Here is a 19,608-nt window from a genome sequence, read left to right as displayed (position 1 = left end):
CAAGCTTTATTTCGAATGCGCTCGGATAAAGCTCCAGGACCAGACGGTTTTAACCCGACGTTCTTTAAACGTTACTGGCACCTATGTGGACCCAAGATTTTTCATACAGATATTTTGTGGCTTGAACATGGTGAGTTTTAGGCATGGCAACAGGGCGGGGCAGGGCGGGTTTAAGCATTACCGCCCCGCCCCCGCTTTCATGCACCCGCCCTCGTCGCTAAACCATATCGGGGGTGAAAATTGAAAACTCAACCCCGTCCCCAATGGGGACGGGTTTCCCGGCCCCACCCCACCCACGGAAACTCTTTTTTTTTTTAAATATTTAAAAAAATGCATATTTTTTTCATTTTTTTCATAGCAACAAAAAACAATAATTATATTAATAATCAAAATTCTAATAAACTTTTTTCTAAAGAGAAAAATAATTCAAATAAACATGTTTCTAAAGAGTAATAATATATTAAAATAGGGTGGTGCTTATTTGTCAAAAAATGGAAATAAGATTATAAAATTGAATAAGGTAAATTTCAAAAAGCGGGTGCGGGGCGGGGGTGGGTGTAAGCATCCCCCCGCCCTGCCCCCGTGTTAAAAACCTAGATTTCCCCCGCACCCATTTAAATCGGCTTTTCCCCGTTAAGTTCAGGGCGGGGCGACTGGGTCTGAGTGGGGGTGGTTTTGTTGCCATGTCTAGTGAGTTTCCATCTAGTCTTGTCAAAACCAATGTTGTCCTTGTTTTGAAGAAAGATAACAAAAAATACCTTAAGGGCCTGAGACATATCTCCTTGTGCAATGTAATCTACACGATCATTTCAAATGTTTTGACGAACAAAATGAAAGTCGTTTCACCAAAATGCATTTATCAAGAACAACTAGTTCTGTGTAAAAAAGAAATCATACAAACTACCCATTAGAATTTTTAAATTTTTTTTCTAGATCAATATCTAATCTAATATATCTAATCGTAATGCATAAAACCCAACGTTAGATGTAACATCCTTGTTTTTGGAGGGGAGGGGGAATGCTTTGGGGGATAGAATAAGAGAAAAATCTAGAGAAATCTTACACCTTATTTGAAAATATTTTTTAATAAATGTTTATGATTAATATATTTTTAATCATACACATTTTATCTTCAAATAAATCCTTTAGTATGAGGCAAGTAAGTATTTTAGTTTAAGACATGAAATCTAAGATTAGGTTGTCTAATCAATGATTATGTAATTAGTTAGATTATCGTGGGCTAGTTAGGATTTTTTTTTCTTTTCCATTTTTTATTTTCTTCATTTGTTCTATTACTAAAATTTTATTTTATAAACAGTCAATCAAAATTATAATAATTGACATTTCAATTTTATTTAGGAAATGAGAGATGCTCATAACTCAAAAAATAAATAATTGATCTTACTACTAAACGAGTCCAGCCATAATTAGTTCTTGAGGAATGCTAGCAACATTCACTCTTCAACACTCTCTAGCATTCACTCTTTTACTAGATGAAATCAATGTATGTCCCATCATTTTGTGTGGGTTCAATTTTTAAAGTCTAGATCCACAATGATTTAAATCAAAATGAGAGGTTCAAAAGAGAGTATTCCTAACATTACTCTTAGTTCTTTTATATTCTTTTCAATTTATCTCTCTAAATTGAAGAAATGAAACAAATTTTAACTAGGTGATTAATCTTTCAAACTTTGCGAGATTCAAATAAGTGATAACTAATACTACTTCTTAGGGGTGTTCGCGGTGCGGTTTGAATCGGTTTTGAGGCAAAAACTCATTTGATCCAATGATAAAATTATATGCGGTTCAGTTTGGTTTTGGATGACTAAGTTTAAAAACCCGATATGATCCGATCCAATTTAATACGTTTTAATTTGGATTGGTTTTTGGATATAGGCTTGTATGATGAAGATTTTCGTTTGTCTATGAATTTGATGATTTTTTTTAAAGTTTTTAATTTTTTTCATAAAAAAGGATAACTATGTTGTTATTTTATAACATAAAGGACTAAATCCTAACACAAAAAAAGATAAAGGACGAAAATGTTACCTAAAATTAAGTTAAGGGACTAATTGTGTAATTTTGCCTAAATTATTTTAATTAATTATAATATTATAAGAATATGGTAAAATAATAAATTTGATGCAAAATATAACATATGACTTATTAAAAATCATTAGTATCGAATAACAATGATAGTTATCATTGAAACATTTGAAATAGTAACAAAATATATCAAATTAAACTAATATGTAGTATTAAAAGAATTAAAAAGTAAAAAAAAAAAATAGGTTAATATAAAGTATCATACTTCTTCTGGTTCTATTTATAAGAGAAATTTTGGTCAACAAAAATTAATGTATCTAATTCCTCGAAAAAATTAATATATCTAACTAAAAAATAGGATCGGAGAGAGTCCTTATAAAAAATAGGAATATGTATTAAAATATATGTATGATGTTCAATCCGATTTTGAAAAATCAATCCAATCCAATCTGAGCGGTTCTCATAAAATGACATCCAATCACATTCGATGCAAGTTGGGTTTGAACCTATGAAGCCCCGATACGGATACGGATACGGGTACGATACGATACGGGTACGCGCATACGTCAAAAATTTCAAATTTAGGATACGATACGGCTTGGATACGTTTACAATTTTTTTAATATATATATATATATATATATATATATATATATATATATATATATATATATATATATATATTAGACATAAACGCACAAAAAATAAATAGCGTGAAATCTTAAAACTAATTACACCAACTCCAAGTCAAAATACAATGGACCATTCACCAACTAAGATATCCTTTAAACCAAAACATACCATATAAACAACCTGCACTATGATGATACCAAGGTAGTATGAAGATAGTCACCCTTTTCAAGTAATGGCCAATATAATGATCCCAATACAAAAATTAATACTTGTGATCAAGATACAAATAAAAATTTTAAATAAAAATTAAATTAAATCATTCGGATACTTCTGGGATACGTATCCGGGAGTATCCGCGGAGTATCGGTATCCGATACGTATCCGACACGGGTACGGCACCATTTTGAAATATCCGGACTTCATAGGTTTGAACACGCTTATTACTTCTATCTTTATCATAAGATGCAGAGTAATTTCCTCAACAAAAAAAAAAAAATGCAGAGTAATAGAGTAAATTTGAATAAAAAAAAAATAGCAATGATAGATGCAGAGAAAGTTGGAAGACCAAGAGACAACAACAGCACAAACCACACTCGGTGTGCGTGTGGCGGGAAGAGTCCCTCGGTGTCTGTTCTTAAGGTTTTGATACAAAACACAAACCACACATTCATTCTTCACCTCAACTCAACAAATTGAATAATGTACAAGCTAGCTACTTCTCGAAACGTCGTCGTTTTCTTCCCTCGCTTTCGTTCCCTTTCTCTTTTCCGGAATTCTCCTTCTCCTCCTTCTTCCTTCATTCCCTCTCGTTTCCTCAGGTATACTCTCTCTCTCTCTCTCTCTCTCTCTCTCTCTCTCTCTCTCTCTCTCTCTCACTCACTCACTTCTTTGTGGAAATCGTTTTTGGTTTCAAAATATTTTTGGTTTTTGTGCAAATGCATTCAACTGCGTTGAATGTAGGGTTTGATTGCAACAACGATAGCTTATTACTGTATTGAGATTATGAGTTATTTATGTTACCATTTCATTTCTTTTTTTTTTTTTTTTTGAATTTTTTACCAATTTGATAAATGGAGGTAAACACTAAAATATTATTGGTAAGGTTTTTTGTGCATTGAGGCTGTAATTTTATTGTTTGAATGAAGTAGTGGTGATTATGAATTACTGACACGAGATAGACACTGACATGTGGACACCATTAGTAATTTGAGAAAATGACATAATTGAAACATAGTGTTAATGTTAGTGTAGTGTTAGTGTCAGACAGACACATGTCGGACACGGTCACTCCTTCGATCAAAAGTGTCGGTGCTACAAATGAATTTAAGTAGCTGTGCCTAAATCGTTGTAGATCGCTATGATTCAACCAAACTCACTGTCAATCTAAACACGCGCTAACTCAGCAAGCATGACAAAACTAAGAGTGAGCGAGACTTAAAGAAAACTGTCAGAGAGACCTTTTGGCTTTATGCGAGAGGACTATAGATTGAACTATAGATTGAATCTTTTTGCTAGTAAGATCGATATTGCTTTTGTAGGCTACTATGGGGAACAGGTCGGGGATTGTATCTCATAGGATTAGAGCATGTAGCTACGAACCACGATTTCAGGGGTTTGAATCCCTCCTCGTCCACAACCGGCCAAACCCAATTTTTTGGTGGCCTAAAACCCTTGCTTGTGCTGCTTGTACCTTGGGCAAGAGTTATGCATGTTAATAATAGTTCATGACTTTGAGCTCATTCTAGGTACCTATTCGCAGTTTTTTGTTAAGGCCACAAAATGTACCAACCATTTTGTTGGCTATCGTACGTGCAGATCTATTTAGAGCATTAGATAGTTCATTCAATACAAATGAATTGTGATTAAGATGTTATGCTATGGTTACCAACTTACCATATGTGTATTTGAAATTGGTAGAATGCAAATGGTATACTCAAATACAGATCCTTTGTTTCTGTTAGATGGCATGGGAATCACCATGTGAAGTCCTCATTCTAAATTTAGAAGGATAAATGCTCTAGTTTTTTGGATGCAGTATTTTCTTGACATGATATAATCTTAATGATGTAACTTTCTATTGTTCTATGGTATGATGTCTAAATTGTAAATAATTTCGATGAATAGAACAAATGGACGTGTACAGAAGATATCATGTTTTAAAGACCGGAAAGTTTCAAGGGGGAGTGGTAAAGTGACCAAGAAGCTTAGAGTATCAGATAATGTTTTAGACGAAAAAGATCTTTCTCACATATTGTGGTGGAAGGAGGTAAGTCGCCTTAATTTTTTTCCTCTGTGAACATGGCTATTATTTTTCTATTGTTTTGATCATAAACCACAGAATATTTATAGAAAACCTTGCTTTCTTTTTCTTGTTTCCTTTCCAAACTATGGCAGGAGTTGCAGATGTGCAAAAAACCCTCAACAATGAATCTAATTGAAAGGCTTGAATACTCAAATTTGCTTGGCATAGATTCTAACTTGAAGAACGGAAGGCGAGTGCTTGAAATTGATGATTTTCATTTTTCCTTTTAATACTTGTAATAAAAAAGTTGATGGAAGAATAATTTTTTGTTTGTGCAGTCTGAAGGCAGGAACACTTAACTATGACATATTGCAGTTCAAGTCGCAATTTCCACGTCAAGTTTTACTCTGCAGGGTATGTTATATATATATATATATATATATATATATATATATATATATATATATATATATATATATATATATATATATATATATATATATATATATATATATATATATATATATAGACACACACCATTTGATGAGAGTTTGGTTAGGCATTGGTAGTCTTGTGTATTTAGTTTAAGGGAAACAAAGCTGCCATTCTCAACAAATTTCTGTTTGCTCTTTTGCTTGCACACCATGATAATTCTCGAGCTAACTTTCTATTGTTATCTCTTCATTTCCCCTTTTCTTTTTAAAATATGTTCTCAGGTTGGAGACTTCTATGAAGCTCTTGGGATAGACGCTTGTATTCTTGTTGAATATGCGGGTTTAAATCCCTTTGGTGGTCTACGATCAGATAGCATCCCCAAAGCTGGTTGCCCTGTTGTGGTATTGGCATTTTTGTTCTTGTGCATGTTGTGTATTTTTATTTGTATCTTCTGTCGAGAAAATTTTATATTAGTGCCCTGATTGGTTAATGGTTATGCTTGTATTCTCAAGCTGTTTAATTTACATTGGTAACTGTTAACAGAGCATGCCAAAAGAAAATATGGTCCAGCTTTTGTCAAGTATTTCTTATACCTAGTGTTTGTGCAACAAGAAACATGATTCAGAGTCATTCCATGATTATTGCTAGACTTTGAGTTGTTATTGATGTTGATCTTTCGTTAATGGTTTTTGACACCTTGATCAATATTCTGAGTGTTCATTCTGCTGATGTCAGATTTGGGGAGGGTGGAGTCTGTTATCTTAGTGAACTTAATTTTTTAAGCTAAAAGAAATTTTAATGGTGCTTGAGTGTTACGTTTTGTGCACCAAAGGTGATAAATTTGTATTTATTTCAATAAAACTGTGGTTCAATGTGGTTGCTGATTTGTTATATATTTAATGTACCTTTGGTGTTTTCTTTGGTTTCAGAATCTTAGGCAAACTTTGGATGATCTGACACGCAATGGTTATTCAGTGGTGAGTTTAGCGATTAAATGTTCTTCCACTTCCATATTTTAAATTTTATTATTACATGACTGTATTATCCTTCTTCTATTGCCTGTCATTTATAGCATCTTTCACAACCCAAAATTAGTAGCCCCTTGTTATGATGTTTGCCGTGTTCACGAATACATGTTGCTTACAAATTTTTGTCTTGACAGTGTATTGTGGAGGAAATTCAAGGCCCAGCTCAAGCTCGAACCAAGAAACGTCGTTTTATATCTGGGTAAGTACAGTATTCTCCAATTGACAGCGGTCTCTGTCCTCCCTCTCTCTTTTAGATCATCTCTAGAAGATTTGTTTGTTGTACAGCTCATTAAAATGAAATGTTTTCTTTTCCTTATAAAATAAATTTTAGATAGTATGTTGTGTGACCGATTTAATGTTAAAACTTTCAGGCATGCTCATCCAGGAAACCCCTATGTATATGGACTTATTGGGGCTGATCATGATATTGACTTTCCAGAACCTATGCCTGTAGTAGGTATGGACTTTTTTTTTTACCTAATTATACTACTAATTAGATTATTAGAACATTAATATTCTAATAGTAACTTATATTATATAATATATATCTGGTCACGTCATTTCTCTTTAGGCTTTGTTTGGAAGATAGGAGAGAAAGGGAGGGAGGGGCATTGGGTTAGGGGAGGGAAAGGAATAGGGAGGTGAGTTTGTCAAATTGTTTGAGAAAAAAGTTTTAAAGGGAAAAAGTAGGAGAACGTTTAAGATTGATATTTTTTGTTTTGAATTATTATAAAAAGAGGAAAATGATTTAGAGAGTTTGACAAAGCCCTACAAAACTCTTGAAAACCCTTCCTCCATCCCTTTTTCTCCAAGCCTTCTCCTCCCTTTTTCTCCTAACTCTAAGCCATAATCAATTAAATAGCATTAGTTTTGTCTTACATTTGCCCCATTTTGATGACCCTCGTATAGTAAAGTCGAAAAACCATGACATGCCAATGTTGCAATTTGAAAGGATTTCTCATTTGGATATGCAAGAGAATGCCCACCCTAAAAAAGGATATGCAGAGGGGTTAGAGCTCTTGGGTCCATTGATTTATTTATTTCGTAACTTATCTGTTTTTCTGTTTACAACACATTTTTCCGCACTGGTCTTGTTCTGTTATTCATTTCTTTTTCTGTATACACTGTTTTGTCATAAAAATTGAAACTTATGAGTTATGAATATATGTAAGGTATTCTTAGTTCGTAAGAAAAAAATGTGTATATTGTTGGTTTACCATACTCGGAGGGGATACAGTTAATTTTTAGTTGTCATATGTTACTATTCACATTTCTCCATTGATAGTACATCTTTAGACTACATTGGAATGATCAATTTTAACAATGCCTCTTTTTTTATAGGAATTTCTCATTCGGCAAGGGGGTACTGCATAAGTATGGTCCTAGAGACCATGAAGACATATTCTTCAGAAGATTGCTTGACAGAAGAAGCAGTTGTTACAAAGCTTCGAACTTGTCAATATCATCACTTATTTCTGCATACATCTTTGAGGAGGAATTCTTGTGGTTCGTACTTTCTTTTTCTCTACCTTTTCATCACATATTTTCAAATACATTGCTATATCTAGATTTTTCTGTTTCGGAGGATCCTTTCTTCTACTTGATTTGATTGTAAATTTCCCTGTTAGAGAGTACAGAGTTATGTAGTTTAACTAGCTTGGCAGAGATAGTTGTAACTAATATATTATTGTTAACCATTATTTTTATTAATTCATTCGATCTAGAATTGTAAAGTTCTCTCTGAATGCTTGATTTCCTGGGAAACGTTGCGGATAATTTCTCATCTCAAACACATTTATGGCATATTTGTAGTTTCATGTATTCGTGTTATGTATTTTAGTAGCGTATTTCAGGAACGTCCAAGTGGGCAGAATTTGGTGAAGGGGGCCTGTTGTGGGGAGAATGTAGTTCCAGACATTCTGAATGGTTCGATGGCGACCCTGTTTCTGATCTTTTGGTCAAGGTGTGATTCTAAACAGGATATATGTCTTTTGCATTTTCTATTTAATTCTGAATTTAATTGATATAAATAAGTTGTTTTAGACTCTTACATGTGTATTTCACTTTGGAACATAGGTAAAGGAGCTCTATGGTCTTGATCCTGAGGTTCTGTTTCGTAATGTAACTGTGTCTTCGGGAAATAGGGCTCAACCTTTAACTCTTGGAACATCTACTCAAATTGGTTGGTATCTTAAACATTGATTATGCTTGCTGGTCATTTTCTTTTTCTTATATCTGGATTTCCTGCGTCTCAGGTGTCATTCCGACGGATGGAATACCTTCTTTGTTGAAGGTCTTACTTCCACCACATTGCAGTGGATTACCAATATTGTGAGTAAAGGATTTTTATGTTTTTATGAACCTATTGAAAATCATTCCATGCTAGTTATTGACATTTGGCAAACCGTTCGCTTAAAATTTTACATAAAAACTTCTATTTTTAAACAAGCGTTAAACAGTTGTTCTCAATGTATTAATTTAATATGTTATGTGATTGAATTGTAATTTCTAAGGTTAAAATATCTTTTGTTATTGTTATTTCCTTTTATTCACACTGCTCTATTTTCTTATTTTCTGTTTTTAAGACATACTTTTGTTTCCCTTAATTCTGGCAGAACCAAGTTTATCCTAGTTGTTGGATGTGGGTGTATTGTCTTGCTGATAGAGAATTACGTGTTATATTTTAAACTTGTTTATATTTTTCAATATTCAACCACTTAGATAATTGTATTATTCACTGTTCATCTCAACTGGACCAAAATTTTAACTTTAAATTATTTACCTCCCTTATTCTGCTTATTTTTTAATAATTAAATATAACTAAAAGCGTAGTCTTTTAGTTATTAATTCTGGATTCTGTACCAAATTTATGTAATTGTCTGTTTACTGTTTTAAACTTGTTTATACTTGGATCATTTAAATAATCGTACAATCATTGTCTAACTGCACTAAAATCTCACTTAAAATTATATTTCTCCCTTGTTCCTCTTATTGCATTACTTTTTATTTTAATAATTAATGTTGCTCAAAGTGCAGTCTTTTAGTGATTAATTCTTGATTCCTTACCAAATTAACATCATTGTCTGTTTACTTTGGTTCTCAGGTATGTTAGGGATCTTCTTTTGAACCCTCCTTCTTATGAGATTGCATCCAAAATTCAAGGTTATTTCAAATTATTATAAACTTGTTTTGTATAACTGTTTTCCAGTTCAAATTTTATCTCAGCTTGTATTTTATACTTAATTTTGGACTCATTTCCTTCTGCTTTTGTTTGGCAGCAACATGTAGACTTATGAGCAGTGTAACATGCTCAATTCCGGAATTTACGTGTGTTTCTTCAGCAAAGGTTATCTATTTACTTCTGCTACTTTTGAATGAGCTTCAAGTGAAACCTGATGCATGCTATTCTATTTCCTCTGAAATAAAATATTGGGCTAAAATGTACTTTTTGTCCTTTAACTTTTACCTAATATTTATTTAGGTCCTTTATCTTTTTTGTGATTTGTTTTGGTCTTTTATGTTTTGCAACGCTATACACATTTTTCCTTTTGTCTATTTCTGATAAATGAAAGCTGAGTTGACAGTTAACTTTTACATGTGGTGTCTGCGACATGTCATACTGTGCTTATGTAGCAGTCATCTTTCCCAGAATTCTTAAGTTGAATTAGGGTTCAACATTTACATTTGTCCATTCATGAAGGCCCTTGCGGAGGTCTGCTTATGTACCTATACATGACTTGAATGGATGTCCAACAGGGCCTACATAGATTTCACTGCACCACCTGCATAAGTTTTCCAACATTGAGTAAGAACATTCAAGTACATTTTTGACTGGGAGACATTAAATTACGTTTATTTAGTGAAAAGGTATTTCAGCTATCCGGAAAGATGAGAGAAAACGGGAGAAAATTGATGAAATCGGTCTTAATTACAAAGTCAATGCTCAATTTTATAAGCGAAAACTAATAATTACAAGAGTTTTGAATATCCTAATTACTATGATTAGAGCCTTTTTGCTTGAAAATAGTTTTCTAGCTTAGTACATGTCATGACTGCTGTTTCATATATTAGTTGATATTGTCTTTGCCTTAAAAAGATTCATGTGACTAGCTGTTTTTATTTTATTTTAATTACTCTTGATGTAAATTTTCTTTTTCCAATTTGGTTTTTAATACTGCATCTTCAATTTCTTTTATATATAGTGTTTACCCCTTTTTTCTATCAACCGTTTTATTGTGTATGCAAATGTGTTTTCCTGTTTAACTCGTCACTATTTTTGTGCAGATTGCTAAGCTACTTGAATGGAAGGAGGCCAATCATATTGAACTTTGTAGAATAAAGAATGTGCTAGATGAAATATTGCACATGTACAGAAAATCTGAGCTCAATGAAATATTGAAACATTTAATTGGTCCCACATGGGTGGCTACTGGGTTAGACATTGACTTCAAAACCTTGGTGAGCTCCAAAACTTGGATTTTGTTTCCTTCCACTTTGCTTATATGAAAATAAAGGATATTTTACAGCCTCTTAGATGTGCATTTGTCGAACTAGAAAATGTCTATCTTAAGCTATGTCCTCTTCCAGTATCCAAAATCCCCTTATCATATTTAGGACTACTGATCTAGAGTCAAATTGCATTGCGTGTTGGTTATGTTGTTTTTATTATAGTAACTGTTGTTCAGTTTACAATTGTGGTGTTTGAGGTAGGTGTTAAACGTCATAGTTTTTATGAAACTAAAAAAGGTTGTATTGTTATCCTAAGACAGCAGATGTTTGGAAAGTAATTTTTTCCGTTTTCATCAACTTTGTTCATTTTTTCCTCTTGCCCAGTTCCTTTTATACTCCTGTTCAATTAACATGAAAAAAATTATGGAAGTTAGAGCAGCTAGCTAGTTAGTTAAACAGCACTAAGAATATAAATAATTATGGGGGTGTATGGTAAGAGGCATCGTTTAGATTTGTTAGTATTGAAATTTAGGGTTTTAGACAAGGAATAAAGGAAAAGAAAAGATAGAGACTTTGAATTTTGGGTGTAGTTTGATTTGATACAATAGACTAAGCAGTAATAATTTTTTGTGCATATACTAGGCTCCTAATCCTAATTAAATCAGGATACTAATCATGATAAATTGATAATTATTCGAATCCTAATCCACTGATCTTTAAGAGACAATCTAAGTTATCTTAAATACTACTTGATACAACATCATATTATCAGCTATTTTTCATTTATTCTAACAATGCCCTTCAAGTGAAAGGTTAAAGCTTAATAAGCTTTTAGTGTGTTACAAATAAACCCTTGAGAAATTAAATTATAATATGGACACCTCAAGAAAAAACATGAATAGAAACACAACTTATTTGATGTTGGAGATCTTAGAGAGATGAACAACATTACCAGAAAGTTAACACAACATGATCATCAATCTGAATATTGCATAACGAAGGAAGAAAAGTCTTTTGGAATATTATTCAATTCCAGGTGTTATTATACATAACAAGAACTAAAACTTCTCCAAATCCACGAAGAACAAGAATTCAAAGTTTACACCACAAGAAATTTAGGATATAAAAATGTTGAAATTGAAACTTAAGCTGATATGCGTCATGACCGTTGATCATTCATCACATACATTTTTTGTGAGATAGTAGAAGTCACCATTGGTATGACTCACAACTAATTCATCACTAACTTGGTATAGCTAGAGCCAAATTACAGCTGGGATAGCCAGAGCCTGAACCAAATTACTGCTGGGATAGCCAGAGCCAGATTGAACTTTGGAGAACGAGGTCAAACTTAATCTAGGATTGCCCTGGCCAAACATATTATCACAATACTAAATTTGATGATTTTATGTATTTTAAAGCTGGAATTCTCGTGCAGGCACATTGAAAATATGATTCTTCAGTCATTTCATTCCTGGTTAATCTATCTGCCTCAAGTTGCATTGGAATGTAAACTTTTCATAATGTTATATTTTTTTTCCAGGTTGCTGGATGTGAAGTCGCATCGCGTAAGATTGACGAAGTAATATCTCTGGATGGTGAGACAGATCAGAAAGCCAGTTCCTTCTCTGCTATTCCTGATGAATTTTTTGACGATATGGAGTCTGTATGGAAAGGTCGAATAAAAACAATCCACATAAATGATGTGCTTACTTCCGTGGACAAAGCAGCTGAGGACTTGAATTTAGCAGTAGGTCTCTTTAACTGACACCTTGCCTATAGCTATTTGCAAGTTAAGTGTAGTTTGAGAGACATGTTATGTTTCATTTATATTGTCCCAAAAATCTTTCAGGTCACTGAAGATTTCACTCCCGTAGTTTCTAGAATAAAAGCTTCCATGTCTCAACTTAGAGCTCCTAAGGGAGAAATATCTTATTCCCGGGAACAGGAAGCAGTGTGGTTCAAGGGTAAACACTTTATACCAAATATATGGACTGGTACCCCTGGAGAGGAACAAATTAAACATCTTAAACATGCTTTAGATTCTAAAGGTAGAAAGGTAGGTGAGGAATGGTTTACCACTACGAAGGTGGAGGCCGCCTTATCAAGGTGTGTTTTTTTAAAAAATAAAACTGGTGTTTTATGTTTTCTTTTTAAATTTCATCAAACACTTGTCCTTTCCTATTTTAATCATATATGCAAAACAATTTGTCATAGGTACCATGAAGCAAATGTCAAGGCAAACACTAGAGTTTTGGAACTTTTAAGGGGACTTGCTGCTGAATTGCAATCCCATATAAACATCATTGTTTTTTCTTCCACATTGCTTGTGATTACTAAAGCGTTATATGCTCATGTGAGGTTTGTAAACATCCTTTGTTGCTTCTGCTTTATTTTTGTGGATGGTATTTGACCTTGCAGTGTATTGATGATTTTCACCTAACCTCTTTGGATTTGATTGATCTTCAACATATTAGCTTTGAAGATTCGATTTAAATTTTATGAATTTTTCAATATGTTGGTTTATATTATTGCATGCATTGATTGAAAAATGCGTTTATGGGTGTCTTGAAATCTTGTCAATGATGGAGCTGCACTACCATAGTATTTTGCTCCATTTGTTTATCTTAAAAATTGGAGAGCAACACCAAAATTGTGAAATCACTATTGTAGCAGTGATAGTTTTATAGTATTGGCTTATTTATGGAGTGTGTATTGCATTAGTGGTCAAATTTCTTGGATACTATTACGTTTTTAACAAAGTAGATTAAATATACCACAAATTCAATCATACTTCCACATTTCAAGGAAAATATTGCAGATGACTAGAAACTGTTTTTAACTATTTCAATTTCACTGTGATTATGTTACATCATTCCACTGTGTTTTGAACTGGGGTTGTAAAATGTTAGATATCAATGTTCTACTGAAATCATCACTTTTCTCTTTGGAGCCTTGCATGTTTTATGCTAATTATGTTCATTGATGTCTTGCAGTGAAGGGAGAAGAAGGAAATGGGTTTTTCCTACAATAGTAGAATCCCAGAAGTTTGAGGTAGTATATAAAAACTTGATGTGTTATGGGGAAATTGAATCACGACATAGGATTTTCTATTATAGATGTACTGTTTGATGCTTCCGTTGAATATTCTAGGATATTCATAATACATATCTCATTATTTTTCAAGATTAGTTACCGTTTTATTCCTGCGATGTACGACAAGATATACATGCAGAACAATGTTACTTACCTGCATCTTCTTATGCCTTTATTATGTAACCAATGGTCACAGTTGAAGTAGTCCATGAAGTGCCAGCTATGTAACCTCAGGAGACAAAAGTTTAAATCCCCTAGGGTACGGTTGTAAAATGATCAGAGTCAAAGTAAAGCTATAAGTGTATCTGTCAGTAGTGCTGAATTTGGTTTTGGACGTAGACTGTGATCCTGTCAGATTGAGTTCTATTTACCACACAAAGGATCAATAGTTTGCATGGTGAAATGAAGTGCAATAGCTTTTCCATCTGATGATATAGAGAGATGCCAATGTTCTTCATACTTCACAGCAATGGAGCTTGAATTAATTAGTTGATATTGTTAGTTTGAAATACAAACTCTAATACACCTCTTTCTGTAAAGAATTGTAGCTAAGTGTTTTCTTCCATGAGGGCTGACATTATGTGAGGTGATTGTTTTGAAGCTATGTATTTAGGGGTAACATTATTTTGTGTATTTTTTTTTTTTGGAAGGATTATTTTTATGTGTATTGTGTAGTGTTTTCTAGTCTATCATCCATTTACTAGCTGTTCTTTATTAGTAACTTGTTTGAGATTCATAATGCGATGAATGAACTTTGTCAAACTGTTGTTGCAGGATGGGATGCCATCCGATAAAAATCGCAAGATGAAGATAGTTGGTTTATTACCATATTGGTTCAACATAGCAGAAGGAGGCGCTGTGCTTAATACTGTTGATATGCAATCATTATTTCTATTGACAGGACCAAATGGTGGTGGTAAATCAAGTTTACTTCGGTCAATTTGTGCTGCTGCACTACTTGGGATATGTGGACTTATGGTTCCTGCTGAATCTGCCGTGATTCCCTATTTTGACTCTATCATGCTTCATATGAAGTCATATGATAGTCCAGCTGATCACAAAAGTTCATTTCAGGTCTGCTATTGGTTCATACTTTGCCCTTAAATTCATCTATAGTTGGATATCATATAATGTTGATTGCTTCATTGTCTATATAAGGTAACTATATATCAATTATTTATTTAAATTATCTTAAAGTTTATATAAGGTCCATATATCGACCAAATAAAGCCAAACATCAAAATAACAAACCAAATATCATAATAATAACCAATCCTATTAAGAGTTTCAGATAATCTAAACATAGAATAATTTCCTTAAATCCCAAGAAACAATAAAATAATTCCAAAGGGTTGGCTGCAATTAAGGCATATGATATTTACAAAGTTAGTGAAACTTTTTGCTTAAATGGATAGTTGGAAAACATCTTTACAAAGTACGTAACTTCAAATCCACCATATTTGTAAGAAGCTAGTGACATATGATCTTTATCCAGCTTAGTGTCTAATAGAGCTACTTGGCATGACTCTGTTTGTGGTGTCCATCTAATAGCGCTACTTCACATGATTTTCGTTTTTGACTCTTGCTCAAAAGAACATTCTCATAATATTGAAGAGCTTTGACATAAGATTTTCATTTTTCATCTCAGGTATGAGATTTTGCCGCTATAAAATGTATGACTCTAGTTTCTCTAATCAAAAGAAGAGTCTGCTATAAAGTCACAAGACTTTCACCAATTTTGATAAAACAAAAAGAACTCGAGTACTTGTGCTGACCGATGGTAGATACTTCGTACTGAACATTGTTCACAAGGAGGAAGAGGCAAATGTGGGAAGATCACACAATTAAGAGGGAACGTGCGTAACAGATCCCACTATTCTATGTCCTTAGGTTTATCAAGCTTGTTCTCGTAGGTTAATCAAGATTTAGTGTCTAGTAAAAAATGTATGTTTGTGGTCCTTAAAAGTCCCACATTGGGTGAGAAAAGGCATGAACATGTGTTTATAAGTGTTGGAGGCAGTCCTCACCTCACAAGCCGGTTTTGTAAGGTTGAGTTAGGCCTAACTGAAAATTCTAAGAGTGATCATTCTCACCAAGCCAGCAATTAATAACTTAAACAGTATATGGTAACAAGAGAAAAAGAGTACGGCAATTGATAAAAATAAGTCAGATAGCTCTTATGTGTAAGCTCTTTTTAACACTAGTAAATTGCTGTAAATGAAGAATTTGATATTTTGTGCTTGGAACTTTCTGATTAGTCGTAATATAAATCATACTCTAGTCTCTGTTGAAGTTTGATAAATTTACAATTTCCTCCCTTCTAATATCACCATATCAGAAACAGCAGGGATATCCTTTTCATTCCTCTGTTATAGTCTGCTGTACAATTATGTACTATTAAAGTATTCACGGGGAAGGGATAAGTGTAATTTCCAAAACTAGAATCAACAATTATGAAATCTCAAGAGTCGACATAATTTTCATGAAAATTAAATAGTTGTCTGTTGCTTTATGGATTTCCCCGAATACTATATGTTGTCTGTTGCTTTATGAAATTTCATAAGTACCTTAAACATTTTATCCTTCTTAACATCGGCTACAGGTGGAGATGTCCGAACTTCGATCCATCATTGCTGGAACCACCGAAAGGAGCCTTGTGCTTGTTGATGAAATATGCCGAGGAACAGAGACTGCAAAAGGGACTTGCATTGCAGGCAGCATCATTGAAACTCTTGATAGAAGTGGCTGTTTGGGGATTGTGTCTACTCACTTGCATGATATATTTACCTTGCCACTGAACATCAAGAACACTGTACACAAAGCAATGGGCACAACTTGCATTGATGGACAAACAAAACCTACTTGGATGCTGCAAGATGGAGTTTGTAAAGAAAGTCTTGCTTTTGAAACTGCCAAGAGGGAAGGAATTCCTGAGATTGTTATCCAAAGAGCTGAAGATCTTTATCTGTCAGTTTATGCTAAGAAAACGCTTTCTGCAGAAAACTATGCCAAACAGGAAGAATTGTCTAGTTACATCAATGGTAATAATTCTAATGGGACACATCATTCCGAAAAGTTTTTATCAGGAATTTCTCACGAGGGAATCTCTTTAGCGAATCCAATTGAAGTTTCACATAAGGAGGTTGAGAGTGCTATCACTGTAATCTGCCAAGATTTTATAGCAGAACTCCAAAGGAAAAAGATCGCATCAGATCTTATCAAGATAAAGTGTTTCTTAATTGGCACTAGGGAATGGCCACCCCCGATGACTATAGGCTCTTCAAGCGTCTACGTGATGCTCAGACCAGATAAGAAACTCTATATAGGAGAGGTACATCACGACTTCTTTTATGTTTTCTCAACTGTGAAGTTGTTACATTTTTTCTTATCACTTCACTTACCTATGTTAAAGGGTGGTTGTTGGACAAGACAATTTAAAAAAAAAAAAATACCAACTCATTCTTTTTATCAATTAATTTTGATCCTCACATAAAAAAATAATCCTAATACCCCTAGAACAGGCAATTAAACTGGTAGGTACCAGAATTGGTTCAGTACCTTGTTGGGACACCTAATAACAATTGTTTTTAGTCAAAACCTCTATAGGACAGAAAGCTGAGCCAAGCAGCATCTATGTGAATTAGAATCAATTTTTACACTTCAGATTTGTAAACCTTAGGAACTTCTAATATCATAAGTGATGTGAGCATCTCACTTGACAGGTCATTTGGAGAGATAGATAGAGAAATATAATACATATAATCAGATCGACGGTTCATTTCTCTTTGTGCCGCTCATATGTTTGCCTTTCCCTGCATTTTATTTGTCACGACTTTTAGAACAAGATACTTTATCTTGATTTGTATTGTCAAGGACATCTATCTTGATTTATACTACGCCTTTTTGGAATGTTTATCATTTGATTGATTTCATGCTGTGATGGACTGATGACAGACGGATAATCTCGAGGATCGAGTTCGTGCACATCGATCGAAAGAAGGGATGCAGAATGCATCATTCCTTTATTTCCTAGTTCCAGGAAAAAGCCTAGCCTGCCAAATAGAAACTCTGCTAATCAACCAACTTCCGAATCGAGGCTTCCTGTTAAGCAATATAGCTGATGGTAAGCATCGGAATTTTGGCACATCCAACGTTTACGCGTAACTGCATATGATAAACATCAACAATCGTTTACTCAGAATATTATTTTGGCCGGTGTATACAGCTAATGACTTTAATCATCTTTTAAGTTTTGCTAATGAAATTTAGGAAGCAATGTCTGCAGCATTTTTGTTAGAATTAGTTGCTGCAGCTGCAATTATGTTCACATCGGCAAATGTAGAAATTATTGTATGTTGTATTGGATTGTAAGTACATATTAGTTCCAACATACTAAAACAGGTATATTCATTAATGCAGCTTGTTAGCGCCACAGATCATTCTTGGTAAAAATGTTCAGTTTGTTTGTTTTTGAAGTATTTACAAAGCATTTTATAAGAAGCTGATTTTTTTACCCTTAAATTGGAAAGGGATATACATTCACATTAAATAGTGGTTTTTGCTTGCATCCGTTTGATTATTTTAAATTTACCTCAATAATTCTTTCATATGATGACATGGCTAATAGAATGATATGTGACTAATCACGTCTGGCGGTGGTTATATGGGATATTTAGTCACATCTGCAATTGAAGGAGGCATACAGTGAGATTAAAAAAATGCAACATAGGAAATTTTAGAGGATAAAAATATTTGGTCCAACTTTCCTTCAAAAAAAAAATATATTTGGTCCAACTTTAAATTTTGGTGGGTCTATTTCTAAATTTAAAAGTTTAGTTCACATTTTTTCAAGTCCTCTGAAATTAGGGCGTAAATTTCGTGAAATTAGTATGATTAGATTAGATGATGCAACATACCTAACACAAGTCAAAACCTCACCAAACAAAAGAAACTAAGAGGATCACAATATTTTAATGTTTTTCTTTTCGGAATTGCCTTTCAATTAACCCAATAACTTCAAATGCAACGGTGGTAGCAAATCCCATGGAGTACACTCGAAAATTTGAGTGTATAAGTACACTTGATCTTTGAATTAATAGTTAAATGAGTTTTTTTTTTTTTTTTTTTAAGAAAAACACTTTCTATCATTTAAAATTATAATAACTAAATATATTTTTTTTTTAAGGAAAACTACATATTATTTATCAAAAGTGTTGGTGAAATAATTTTTTTTTTTTTTATAATAATGAATATTGATTATTTTTTAGGATAAAATATAACTTTTTTTATACAATTCTATTTTTTTTCCGTTAGTTTATTGATTTAGAAAACACATGTATTGACACCCTTCAATTTACGAGTATAATATAAAATCTGTCATTTCAAATCGCATATTCAATCCAATGAAGCTCCTTGATACAATACTGCACCGATACGGAAAAATTATAAAATTCGAGATACAATACAGCCAGAATACTTTAATAAAAATTTGAATTTAAACTAGATCAAAACTCATACTCCAAACTATCGACTACAATTTAAAAACAAAAATATAGCCGCAAAACCATGATCAAACAATGAAAGAGACATAGAACAACAACAAGATACAACAATGAAATTATCTTCACGTGACAATCAACAATACCAACGAAGACACAACAAAGAGACAAAGATTAACCG

General features: G+C 33.2%; 1 protein-coding gene across 1 annotated transcript; it reads left to right on the top strand.

Moving 5' to 3' along the window:
- Positions 1-3,245: 3,245 nt before the first annotated feature.
- MSH1 (MUTL protein homolog 1) lies at positions 3,246-18,381 on the top strand. The gene is made up of 22 exons (XM_085715492.1): positions 3,246-3,497; positions 4,804-4,945; positions 5,074-5,171; positions 5,260-5,335; positions 5,638-5,757; positions 6,286-6,333; positions 6,519-6,583; positions 6,756-6,841; positions 7,726-7,890; positions 8,238-8,347; positions 8,461-8,566; positions 8,640-8,715; positions 9,488-9,546; positions 9,663-9,730; positions 10,669-10,842; positions 12,377-12,583; positions 12,686-12,942; positions 13,051-13,194; positions 13,830-13,887; positions 14,704-15,003; positions 16,532-17,260; positions 17,884-18,381. Exons 1-22 carry the CDS (start codon positions 3,379-3,381, stop codon positions 18,091-18,093), a joined length of 3,417 nt encoding a protein of 1,138 aa, XP_085571618.1. The 5' UTR covers positions 3,246-3,378; the 3' UTR covers positions 18,094-18,381.
- The last annotated feature ends 1,227 nt before the right edge of the window (positions 18,382-19,608 follow it).

The sequence above is a fragment of the Medicago sativa genome, chromosome 1 (assembly GCF_051527215.1).
Source record: "Medicago sativa cultivar Bolivia chromosome 1, Bolivia_mono, whole genome shotgun sequence".
NCBI classification, from domain to species: domain Eukaryota; kingdom Viridiplantae; phylum Streptophyta; class Magnoliopsida; order Fabales; family Fabaceae; genus Medicago; species Medicago sativa.
The sequence above is the reverse complement of the archived record's forward strand: the minus strand, read 5'-3'. Positions and strand labels throughout refer to the sequence as shown.

Bases quoted from the DNA above. Each gene is read 5' to 3' on its own strand.
- MSH1 (XM_085715492.1), top strand. From the start codon at position 3,379: ATGTACAAGCTAGCTACTTCTCGAAACGTCGTCGTTTTCTTCCCTCGC. The intron at 9,547-9,662 runs GTTATTTCAAAT...TTTGTTTGGCAG, and splicing joins GATTGCATCCAAAATTCAAG to CAACATGTAGACTTATGAGC. The intron at 12,584-12,685 runs GTAGGTCTCTTT...AAAATCTTTCAG, and splicing joins CTGAGGACTTGAATTTAGCA to GTCACTGAAGATTTCACTCC.